We start from the raw sequence: 13,004 nt of genomic DNA, 5'->3' as shown, positions 1-13,004 counted from the left end.
ATTTTCATGAGACCGGGCTCCACAAGAGCACCCATCTGACTAAGGACAAGAACTGGTTGCAGAATCATACAGTAAGTGCCATAAAAAAGGGGTTGTAGATTTGAAAACATACACAGTTTGGCGTATACATATGTTTAGTTGTGACTATCCAGTATGCTTTAAAAATCAAATGTTGCATGATGGACAAACAACCTCTGAGCTGGTCTTGCATTCAAATATTTGCATGCTCGCTTATGAAATATAATAACATATTTACTGTGATTCAACTACTGTACATCTTTGAAAACCATTCCATTATTACACAGACAGTGCAGAAGCTAAACAAAAACAACGCCAACTCTTGCTGTTGGTGCAGGAATTGGTGTATAATGGAAAGTTCACAAGAAAACACTTTCATCCTCATCTCACCACATATTTAATGCTTTTCATCAGATGTAGGTTAACGATCGGGTCTTTTATTATGTTATAGCTTATTGTTGACTAACTATGATCATTTAGAAGGGTTGAATGGGGCATATATTAATTTTGGCTGCAACTGCAAATGTATTTGTTGCTTCTCAGCTGTGGACAGTGATGTTAGTGTTCCTGATATTGTTGTGGTTATTTTGATGATGTTGTTCTTGGATCACAGTTACTGATGTTTGCAATCTGTAGCTGGCGTTTTTGAGGTGTTCAGTTGGTGCAGGTGTTGATGTTCTTGCCGTCAGCTGCATCATCCACCAGAGACAGACGGTAGTCCGTGGCGAGAGTGAAATGAGAAATGCATCCCACTAAACCTCGCATGTACTGCCTGTTAGTGTGCAACGCGATCTCCTTCATCCCACCTGGAGAGACAGTGGGAAACTTTGAGATTTGAAATCAAAATCACAACCAGAACTAGACAAATACAAAAGAAGTCTCTTCTGCTCATGGGGACTGCATTTATTTGATCAAAAATACAGTAAAAATAGTAATATTGTGAAAAATTATTATAATTTAAAATAACCTTTTTCTATTTGAATATATTGTAAAGTGTAATATATTCCTGTGATGCAAAGCTGAATTTTCAGCATCATTACTCCAGTCTTCAGTGTCACATGATCCTTCAGAAATCATTCTAATATGCTGATTTGCTGCTCAAGAAAAATTTGTGATTATTATCAATGTTGAAAACAGTTGTGCTGCTACATATTTTTTATGAAACCACTGATAAATTCATTTCAGGATTCTGCAATGAATCACAGCAAAACAAATCTTTTTCAATATCTTTACTGTCACTTTTAAACAATTTAACGCATTTTTGCTGAATAAAAGAATTGATTTCTTTCCATACAAACTAAACGGTAGTGTTATTTCATACTTGTATACACTATACTCTATACAATACTCTAAAAAACACTGGGTTAAAAACAACCCAATTTGGGTTGTTATTAACCCAAGGGCTGGGTAAATATAGGACAGAACCCATCTTGGGTTAAATTTACCCAGCAAATTGGGTGGTTTATTTAACCCAGCATAATGTGTTGATTTAACCCAGCTAATGGGTTTATTCATTTTTACTATATTACTAGCTTATTTTTTTTACTTCATATATTAACAGATTAATATAATATAATATAATATAATGCACCAAGAGCTTGTAACACTCCAAAGAGAAAGGAAAAATTGAAATCACATCATATGACCCCTTTAAAGGTGATTCACACCGCGAGCCTGTATGTTGCTCTGCATAAAATTGAACTATATAGGCCCCCAAAAGGCTCAACCCAGCATTTGGGTTAAAAAAATAACCCAGGATATTTTAGAGTGTATGAACATCTATTGTAATTATCATCATTATCTTTATCATTATAATTAACTTCATAATTGTGTTTATTCTTACCAATGTAAAGGTCACCATTGATGTTGAGCTGTCTCATCTTACCCGGAGATCTCCCTGTTTTAGCTCCGTAATCATCGACGGTTAGTTTACCAGACTGTCCATCCCTTCAAACAGAGACAAACATAAAGGCTTGGTTAAACTGAGAAAACTACAACCCTTTTAAATGGTACAAATTGCCTGACATTCAACTACACTGAAGAAATCTGGTGTAGGATTTACTTTTTCCACTTAGAAACTGCTAGCAAGTAAAGAAACAGCACATAGCACACTGAATCACTGTAAATGTGAAATTTTGAAAAGAAAGACATGCTGAAATAATGATTTAATGGCAAATGTCTTACCTGACAGCCTTCACTCTGTGCCATCTGCCATCACTAAATGTGCCGTTAATGACCACAGTGGCAGCTCCACTACCAAGATTGTAGCTGTAGAGAAAATAAGAGATGTTAGGAGGATCTTAGGAAGATGCTGTTGATCCTCTATTGTCTGCAAAAATGCATAAATGTAAACCTCATGCCTTTAAGCATGTGGGTGCATGCAGACGGATATGTTGTTATACCTGAAAATGAGCGCTCCATCTTGAAGGCCCAGAGACAGGTAGTCACTGTTGGCTCTCATCGGACTGTCTCCTCGCCATAGTAAAAGACCATCTTTAGACGTGCTCTTAAAACGCATGAACATGTTTGTTCTGGAACCTGACACCCTGCAGAGACACGCACCATTATATTAGCATGTGTGCATGCATGTAAGCACAGAAAAGACAAAAACATCATATGAAGCATATAGAGTGCAATAGAAGTAAAAACATTTTCTCCATTGGGTGATAGATTTTTGATGATAACCTATAAATAAAGACTCAAGACAGACCTGCTGCGAGCTCCATGGTTGTTAATCAACGGTATGTGCTTTTGTTGAAGCCATCTGTTTAGATTATTTCAAATAACTATAACTTTAAAATAATCATGTTTAACAGTGGAATTCAAAGTGGAAAAACTACATTACCCATGATGCTGTGCTCACCAATCAGAGAGTTGCCCTGAGCAAATTGCACTCTCCAATGAAGCACCGCAAACAATTGTTTCTATAGTAATAATCAACAACTTTAAATTAATAGTTCTATATTTCACCATTGTTTTAATTGTCATTCACAAGGCTTTATTGGATTGTAGTTCTTTCCCTCACTAAAACAGTTAAGTACACAGTCTTTTTGTCTGATTTTTAAATAATTTTTGCTTAAAATCAAATTTTGTAATGTTGTTATCCACCTCATAGCTGGTTGGGTGCAAAGACTATAAATTCCTATAAGAAAAATTAATACTCCCAGAACCAATGCTACTGAAAAAAGTGAGCAGGAAGCAATTCACTCACAGTTATAGAGCATAAAAGCAAAAAAAACTCTACCTTTTGAGGAGATCTCTGTTGTCATATGTCAGATAACTGTGTCCGGTGAATTGAGGGATCTCAATAGATTCAGTGACAGCTGATACAGCAAAAGACAAAGAGTGCACAGCTCTGTAACATGTACTAGACGGCAGCATACATCATAAATACACTAAAGTCATTCTTACTAGACAGCAGACATGAATGAGAGACATCCTGACTTGAGCACTTACTATTTAAGCAGTAGTTCCCACATTCTGCACAGTGAGAGCACAAAACAGAATAAAAAGCTTAAGAAAGATTTTGAAGTGTTATGGAAGAAGTCTGCAAGGAATATCAGAGCAACGTCTCAAACATAAAATACTGTTTGTGTACTACGCAAAGAAAGTTTTCCATTAGAGCTCATTCCTGCTCCTGGAGATCTGCCTTCCTGCAGAGTTTAGTTTCAGTCATATACTAATAATATGAGAAGCACTGAATTCAGTCATTTTCGTACAGTTATTCCCATTTTTATCTAATTTTGCATTAAAAAAACAAACTGAAGAATTAAGTCAAGGAGGAGTCATTACAGGCATGGAAGATTAAATCTAGTGCATTGCATCGTTGGATACAGTTTTATTTATTTATTTATTTATTTATTTGCAGTGTGCTCTGGTTTTATAATGCACATTTTGGCAAATGTAGATGATATTTTAATTACTATTATAGTATTTATTAAGATTTTAATTAACTAACTTTTTTATTATTAATTTTAATATAATTTATAAGTTTTTGTTTCTATTTTAGTTTAAGTTTTAGTAGTTTTAGTAGTTGATATACAATATTAAATATAATTTAAAAATGCATAATTATAATATTAATTATTAAAATAATTCTGTTATTATTTCTATATAGCTTTCATTTTTATTTCAGCTTTAGTTTTAGTCATTTTAGCACTTCAACTTAAGCATTCTAATTTAAGCTCAAGTTTTCCATCTAATATTTATATTTTATTTTACTTCTGCTTTATTTCAATGATCAATTTCTTTTTAAGTATTTTAGTAGTTTTAGTTAACATACTATAAATTAGTAAGTGTAGTATGGATTTTGAACACAGCCTGCTTTTGGAATGGAATACTAGCATACTAATTACTGCATGGTGCACAATATGTACTGTATACTGCCTACTCTATTTTTAATGGATAAAATATGTTTTTCGCATACTGTACATTATGCATTTGGCAATAACCGCGTGAGAAGTATTTAAGCATTGCATTCTGAACTTAACCCTGGATTAGCGGCTTCAGATTTGTGCGCTTAAAATTGGAGCTAAACTATGGACAGCAGATCTTCAGGAGCACCTATGCCTTCGAGTTGTTTGTTTTCTCACCTTTCTGACAGTGTTTCCCATCATACCCAAGCGCACAGTCACAGTCGTATCCGTCCCACTTCGGTCTGCATGTTCCTCCATTAGCACACGGGTTCTCCACACACGGGTGATCTGCGTTCAACACGTTCACCCCAAAAGCCTGACCGGGATTCAGCTCTATAGTGCGGTCATTCAGAGTGATCTGGGTCAGGAGGAAAGATTGAAAATTGTAATACCATTTTAAGATTTCAAACATTAAATCTGCACATGTGCAGTTGTAAATAGTCAGGTGTTGCAGCATTGAACACTAAGTATCTTAACACTACTTAAATCACTACTTAATAATCATGATTATTTCTTAACGCTGCTATGTGGTTGTCAGGGTGCATTGGGTGTCTGTAGTTTCTTCAACACTAGTACCTTCTGCACAGTTCCAGTGAAGGGTCTCAGGACACCAGCGCTTGTCTTAGTAATATCATAATTAGGAACTCCTCCAATATAGAGAGGAGAACTACACTTTATCTGTGTAAATGCACCCTGAGAGAGAGAGAGACAGAAAGATTATTATTAATATTTGTGTTGTTATGCAATACACTATATACATACAAAATAATAAGAAAGCATACAGATCCCTTGTATTATATATTTCTGATTGAACAGATTTTGTTGTCGTTAAATGATGTTCAAAATCCCATATTAAGTGAAAAGTGTCAAAATGTGTTTTTTCACTGTCATTAAAGGAAATTATGTGGACTGAATAAAACAATAAAATGATGAATTTAATAAACTAAAATAATAAAAATAACATTTCCGGCTTTAAAAGTATATAACGAAACTTACTTTCTTACACTAACTTTTGAAGATTTGGGGTCACTTCGATTTATTTTTAAAGGAAATTAATAGTTAACATTCATAAAAAAAACTGATCAAAAGTGACATTTTATAATGTTACAAAAGATTTCTATTTCAAATCAATTCTGTTCTTTTAAACTTTCTATTATTTCTATCAAAGAATCCTGTAAAAGAAAAAAAAATCACAGTTTCTACAAAAATATGAAGTAGCTCTTATAAATATTCAGCAAATCATCATATTGGAATGATTTCTGAAGGATCACGTGACCCTGAAGACTGGAGTAATGATGCTGAAAATTCAGCTTTGCATCCCAGCAATAAATTACGTTTTACAATATATTCAAATAGAAAAGTGTTATTTAAATTGCACTAATATTTCACAACATTACAGTTTTTATGGCGTTTTCATGGCATTTATGAACAAATAAATGCAGCCTTGGTGAGTATAAAAATATTCCAATTTATTAAAAACATCTTACTGACCCCAACTTTTGTATGGTGGTGTAAATGTTTTAAAATAATATAAAACTGTTCACCTCTGCCATGCCTTCCACTGGTCTCTGGTTGTCTACCTGTAAAATGCCATTTTTTGCCGTTCGAGAGACACGCAACTCGTGCCACACCTCCATAGCGATGGCCTCTTCACTCCTGACAACAGAAGCAAAGATATTGTGTCCGGTCCTTACGAAATATTTAACAGCTGTGGATTCACAGTTATCTACTATCTGTTTTGCAACCTGATAACTGTGACACCCGAGCCGCAGTCGAAGCGAAACTCCACATATCCGCACACCAGGCTGATTGACAGGAAGTCACGACTGGCCGCATCATCGGTGTAGAGCAGCGTGCCGTCGGGATTGGTCGGCTGGAAGGGCATCTCGAACTCCATGAAGGACAGGTAGTTGTGGGATGGCTGAGGCCAGGGGGCGCTGGCGTACGAGTACATGCTCTCGTTGAACTGGGGTAGAGACAACAGGAAACCTGAAACGAGAGGAATTAGCCATAGAATTGAAGAAATATGAAGTCAGGTAATGACACACATTCGTGTTGGAACCTGAAAATAACTGCAACTGCTCTTCTTTCGGACCTAGTCACACTTTTGCAATTCATCACACATTTTTACAACAAATAGGTTTAAAAATGTTGACGGGTAACTGCAGATTGTATTTATTATTACTGCTACTACATTTGTTCCTGAGTGTTAAATGCTGTATGTTATGTCTTGTAAGATATATATGTTCGTGTTTTTGCACTGAGGTGTTTCGGAGAAACTGTGTGACACTTGTTACTTTTGAAAACGAATAGCACTTAATTATATTGAATGTGCACTTCAAATTTTACTTTAAAAGTATATATTTTTAAAAACTGTACTTGCAGAAAATATAACATTAGTTAAAAGTAAACTTTGTTTCTTAACATAAGTACACTTAAAAATGGACTTTGTAATAATGTCAAATTACATGTTTTACTTTAAAGTATATTTTAAATCATTTTGTTTTAATAATCTTTTGTTGTACTTTACAGAAGTACACTTATTTTGATGTGTTAACATACTAAAGCACATGTAGAGTACTTGATTATAATTTTAACTGTAGTGTGTTATTTGATATTACATTTAAATTAAACATTTTAAAAGTACTACATTGCAAATTCATCATTACAAATGTGTAATTATAGATATATTTAAATACATTTGATACAAGTTTCAATAGAAATAACATTAGTATATTTTAGTTTACCATAAATGCTTTTCAGTACATTTGGCCATATTTCAAAGAGAACAGAAGTAATTATGAAATTACATTTATAGATGTACTTATAAGTCCACTTTTATTTATTTATTTATACTTTTATTCAGCAGGAATACATGAAATTGATCAAAAGTGACAGACAATTCATTTATAATGTTACAAAAGATTTCTTTCTCAAAGAAATGCTGCTTTTTGAACTTTCTATTCATCAAAGAACCCTGAAAAAAATCATGCATCACCGTTTACACAAAAATATTGAGCAGCACAACTGTTTTCAACATTAATAATAAGAATAAGAAATGTTTCTTGAGCATCAAATCAGCATATTATTATGATTTCCGTACTTATTATATTTAAAGATGCACTTAAGTCCTACTTAAGTGGGTAAAACAGCACTCTTAAATATAAATTAAAACGAGAACACATTTTCATTTAATTGTCAAAAATATGAAATTAAGTGTCCAAATGCATTACAATAATTCAGAAATATTCTTTCATAAGGAGGGAAAAAACAATAAAAACTACTTGAATTGACAAGTTTCTAAAAATTAAAAATGTGGTGGTGCACATGCAAAAGTCACGGCACAAAGCCATGTTGTTGTGTGTGTGTGTGTGTGTGTGTGTGTGTGCACGTGTGCGTGTGCGTGTGTGTGTGTGTGTGAACGCCAGCAAACGGCAGCGTGTGTGACTCACTCTCCTCACAGAGGAAGCCCTTATAGCCCAGAGGACACAGGCAGATGAAGCCGTCCGCATGGTTGGCAAAGCAGATTCCTCCATTAGCACAGGTGACCTTCTCACACACACTGTTGCTGCACTCGCCTGAAACACACAGAAGAGAAGAAGATGCTTTGAACACATACAGTGATCCCAACAAGTATGTGGACATTTAAAAATGTCTGACTATCAATGCATTAGATCACTGCACTGCCGTTCAAAAATTTGGGGGCAGGTTTTGAAAGAAGTCTCATCAAGGCTGCATTTATTTGACCAAAAATACTGTTAAAACAGGAATTTTATGAAATATTGTTTCAATTGAAATAATTGATTTCTATTTGAATATATTGTCAAATGTAATTTATTCCTGTGATGCAAAGCTGAATTTTCAGCATCATTACTCCAGTCTTCAGTGTCACATGATCCTTCAGAAATCATTCTAATATGCTGATTTACTGTTCATGAAACATATCTTATAATTATCAATGTTGAATTTTGAATAATTCTGTGGAAACTGTCATTTAGTTTTTAAAGAATCAGAATTTATTTGTATTTATTTGAAATATAAGAAATATTTTGACAATTTTAAAGTCTTTACTGCCACTTTTGTTTCATTTAAAGGGATAGTTCACCTAAAAATTTAAATTCTGTCATTAATTACTTACCCTCATGCGTTCCAAACCCGTAAGACCTTCGTAACACAAATTGAGATATTTTTGATGAAATTCGAAAGCATACAGCAATGTAACTGAAATGGCGGACACAGACACAGATGAGAAGAATTGTTAAATAAGGTGGTTATTTTTAATAAGTATTCTCGTAGCTTCGTAAAATTACGGTTGAACCACTGATGTCACATGGACTATTTTAACAATGTACTTACTACCTTTCTGGGCCTGGGAACATTTCCGTTACATTGCTGTATGCAGGGTCAGAAAGCTCTTGGATTTCATCAAAAATATCTTAATTTGTGTTCAGAAGGTCTTTCGGGTTTGGAATGATATGAGGGTGAGTAATTAATGACAGAATTTTCATTTTTGGGTGAACTGTCCCTTTAATGTATCCTTGGTGAATAAAAGTTTTAATTACATAAAAAAATCTTACTGACCCCAAACTTTGGATCAGTAGTGTAAAATATTTACTTGTACCTCCTGAGTTAATTTAATATTTCAATATTTTAACAACACATTTGCAAGTTCACAGTTCTCTGATGTCGGTTAATGATCTCATGACATGCAGGTAAACAAATAAAATACTTCATATTTTTTAGTATGTGTTTTTTCTATATTAAATTATTTATTTAACATTTAAATTTATGATTTAATTAATTGTCAGCTTTTCATCAACTGATGAACCCTCGGGGGATAGCAAAATATTATAGCAAGTTACATTTATCTGAAAGAAAGATAGACAAGCATACTTTAAGCAAACTGACACAAAGAAGACATTTAGGTTTGAAAATCATAAAACAATTGATAAAACTGTTCAAAATAAAGACAAAATGTATTTGGAAACTTATAGTTTTGGGGTATGTCAAACTAACCGATGTCTGCTCCGCTCAGTGCATTTCCTTTAGGCCAGGGTCGGATGTCAATGGCTTTACTGTTGACAGTCAGACTCTGCATGCAGCCCTGAAAGCCACGATTGGTCCCAACCGCCCTCACCAGCCAATAGGCATTCGGAGCTCTGCCCAAAAACAAAGGTGTGCGGAATGTTATTTTAGTGTACTGAACCTAAAAGAGAGAAAGAACAGAAGTTGTTAGATGCATTTAATAAAATGGATAGTTCCAGTCCTGGATGCTGATTGGTCAATACAGCATGACGACACAAAACCAGCTAAAACACCCGACTTAATTTTTTACAATTATTTTATAATTTTGTGCTGTGTTTGTGTATTAAAGCATGCATACCTGAGAACGGCCTGACACTGGTGTGTCACTGTCTAATCGCAGCCAGCCATTCATGCCATCTCTAAATATTGTGACCGTGTGCCACTGTCCAATCACAATGAAGCTGTCACTCACGATCTGAGCTGCACCTGTACCGCAGTTAAACCTGTGCACATAAAATTCAAGATCAATTACTACTAATCACAAAATCAATTTAAATTCATAGAGAAAACAATCAAAATACAAAAAAGCAGAAATGAATCGATAAGACTCAATAGGATAAGTGAAATTGGAAATACCTGTGATTACAGTGAAGCCAAAAAAATGTTTTTAGGTGAAACAATGAAAAAATGATAGTTTTAGGTTAAATAATATTAATCGATAAATGGATATAAATGGAAAAAACGATCATGAATCAATGTTAAAAGTCAGAGAAAAAAAATCACAATGTAAATATTATGTATTATATAAATCTTATGTAAATATTATGTAGTATTAGTCAAAAATTAGTTTCCGTTTTTATTTTGTCAAAATCATTTTTGTTTTGTTTTTGGTTTTACATATATATTATATACATATATAAATAACCAAAAACAATATATATATATACATATATATGTATGTGTGTGTGTGGAAATCACAATCCAGTATGCAAATCTTCAGTATGGATTACTTTAAAATACAAAGAATATCCAAGGTGAAAATTAGCTACAGAACGAAACTTGACTGGAATCAGCATGAGGTGAATTAAAGGGTTAGTTCACCCAAAAATGAAAATTCTGTCATTAATTACTCACCCTCGTGTTGTTCCAAACCCGTAAGACCTTCGTTCATCTTCGGAACACAATTTAAGATATTTTTGATTAAATCTGAGGGCTCTCTGACCCTCCCATAGACAGCAAGGTAACTACCACGTTCAAGGTCCAGAAAAGTACCAATATGATCGACAAAGTAGTCCGTGAGACAAATTTAGAATTTAGAAGAATACTTTTTTGCGCAAAGAAAACAAAAATAACGACTTTATTCCACATCTGGGTCAGCGCCGCCACACGCTCGCGTCATGATACTGTTGTGAACGCGCATCCAAAGTGACGCAGTAGAGACGAAAATGTGGAATAAAGTCGTTATTTTTGTTTTCTTTGCGCAAAAAAGTATTCTCGTAGCTTCGTAACTTTACAGTTGAACCACTGATGTCACACGGACTACTTTGTCGATCATCTTGGTACTTTTCTGGACCTTGAACGTGGTAGTTACCTTGCTGCCTATGGGAGGGTCAGAGAGCCCTCAGATTTCATCAAAAATATCTTAAATTGTGTTTCGAAGATGAACGAAGGTCTTACGGGTTTGGAACAACACGATGGCGAGTAATTAATAACAGAATTTTCATTTTTGGGTGAACTAACCTTTTAACAGCAGAAAATTGTGGAGATTAAACAGTTTGCAAGAACTGTATTTAAAATTGGAGATACCTGTAGTGTAGTTTTCCCCGTACGAGGGCCAGGGAGGTGAAATCTCCTCTGCCTTGTTCATTCTCTCCACAATACAACAGCAATCCATCCTCAGCCTCTGCCTGAGAGGTCAGAGCAGTCATTCATAAGTGTCTGGTCTCAAAAACCTCTCAAACACATCAAAGTCTGCCTGTATATGTGACTATACCTTAAACTCCAGGCTGATCTGGAAGCTCTGGTAAGAGTTTTTAAGAGGTTCAAACGTCATGTGGGAGTAGCCGTAGAACTTGGGGAAATTTACCGTCAGACCTGTAGGATACAAAGCGGTTACAACACTTCCTGTGACACTCGTTTTTTAAATCTTAGATTTGTACATACACACACCCTCCATATACTGTGTGTTTCAGTCTCGAGAGTCTACAGATCCGAACACTATGACTGAAGGTCATAGAAAATGATTTCTTTCAGTTCATTTGGACAAGCTTTCTGGCCCGTCATCATCTTCTGTGACAGAGTTGAGATTACAGAGCGATTCATCTCTTGGGCACACATCCCATAGTTCATCACTGCCATGTTGGTGTACAGCCACATCCACAGTGCTAGAACATGACCTTTAGCCCAAACCCTAATTAATTCAAAATTCAAATTTTGTGACTTTTAGTCCATGTTTATGACAAAAGTTCAAAAGTTTGGGGTTGGTAAGATGAAATGTTTTTGAAAGAAGTCTCTTATGCTCACCAAGGCTGCATTTATTTGATTAAAAATACAGTAAAAACTGCTATATTGGGAAATATTATTATAATTCAACATAATTGTTCCCTTTCAAGGGAACTTCGAACTGCGTCCTCTAGGGGTCGCTATGGGGAACGCCTCGTCGTGACCCGTGTCTGAAGCATACATTGAAAAACACCAACAACACGCTGGCCGGCGACAGCCCATGACGTCACTACCGGTGCGACTATAGTATAAATAGGCGCCGGGAGAACATGTCATTCTCTTCTTCGTCTTCACTGACCGTTTTGTTTGAAGCGTGCATTTCCGTGGTAAGAGCGATCTATATTCCTATCGTTATGGCAAGCACTAGCAAAGCGTTTAGAGGGTGTGTGCATCCGCATTGTCATTATTTGACACCTGATGACACACACGATCTCTGCGTTGTTTGTTTGGGCAAAGAGCACGTATGTAATGTCCTTGAGGGGGCAATCCGCGTTCATTGCGAGCGTATTGAGGCATCGAGCGGGAAGTATAGGTGGCATTTGTGAGAACCTTCTTGTGTATGCTGTCTCAGGCAGTGCTCCCCTCGCCTTAGAGGGTCGTATTTGAGCTTGCCTCTCCCGTTTGGCCCAGTACCTCCGGATATCTGTGATCAGATGCCTGGAAATTTAACACTTTATGAAACCCACATAGTAGTAAGTGTGCACGTTGAAACTTTGCGCACTTTCTAAAATCCACAGTAGTGGTAAGTGTGCACGCACGCTAGGCTTTGTGCACTTTCTAAAATCCACATTGTGGTAAGTTCGCACGCTAGTTCTTTGCATTCTTTTCTAAATTCCTGTATGGTGAGAGCTTCGCGCAGTTGCTTTGTGCCCTTTCTTGAGCTGGTTTAAGCCCCGTTCACCTTGGGCACCACTCCACTTAGGTATCCTAGGATACCTACTTTAACAGGGTGTGGCCACTAGAGGTCTGTTGAGACAGTTCCTTTCAGAGCTTATGCAAGAGCAAGCGGTAGCCCCTGTGTGACAGGCCAAGACTTAGTGTGAT

General features: G+C 35.6%; 1 protein-coding gene across 1 annotated transcript in view; it reads right to left on the bottom strand.

Moving 5' to 3' along the window:
• Positions 1 to 672: 672 nt before the first annotated feature.
• The window catches only part of LOC107667876 (pikachurin-like), a 26,052-nt gene continuing 13,720 nt past the window's right edge, over positions 673 to 13,004 (bottom strand). The window contains exons 10-24 of the mRNA XM_016459606.1: positions 11,452 to 11,552; positions 11,265 to 11,365; positions 9,817 to 9,961; positions 9,450 to 9,639; positions 7,886 to 8,011; positions 6,179 to 6,422; positions 5,978 to 6,089; positions 5,010 to 5,126; positions 4,611 to 4,791; positions 3,475 to 3,498; positions 3,263 to 3,341; positions 2,421 to 2,564; positions 2,203 to 2,286; positions 1,862 to 1,965; positions 673 to 824 (exon numbers count right to left, since the gene is read on the bottom strand). Of these exons, the coding sequence (XP_016315092.1) occupies positions 673 to 824; positions 1,862 to 1,965; positions 2,203 to 2,286; positions 2,421 to 2,564; positions 3,263 to 3,341; positions 3,475 to 3,498; positions 4,611 to 4,791; positions 5,010 to 5,126; positions 5,978 to 6,089; positions 6,179 to 6,422; positions 7,886 to 8,011; positions 9,450 to 9,639; positions 9,817 to 9,961; positions 11,265 to 11,365; positions 11,452 to 11,552 (1,904 nt within the window). The remainder of the gene's footprint in view (positions 825 to 1,861; positions 1,966 to 2,202; positions 2,287 to 2,420; positions 2,565 to 3,262; positions 3,342 to 3,474; positions 3,499 to 4,610; positions 4,792 to 5,009; positions 5,127 to 5,977; positions 6,090 to 6,178; positions 6,423 to 7,885; positions 8,012 to 9,449; positions 9,640 to 9,816; positions 9,962 to 11,264; positions 11,366 to 11,451; positions 11,553 to 13,004) is intronic.

This window comes from Sinocyclocheilus anshuiensis, unplaced genomic scaffold, assembly GCF_001515605.1.
Source record: "Sinocyclocheilus anshuiensis isolate Anshui unplaced genomic scaffold, SAMN03320099.WGS_v1.1 scaffold2285, whole genome shotgun sequence".
NCBI classification, from domain to species: Eukaryota; Metazoa; Chordata; class Actinopteri; order Cypriniformes; family Cyprinidae; genus Sinocyclocheilus; species Sinocyclocheilus anshuiensis.
Note: the sequence above shows the minus strand (reverse complement) of the source record. Positions and strands in the feature narration are given on the sequence as shown.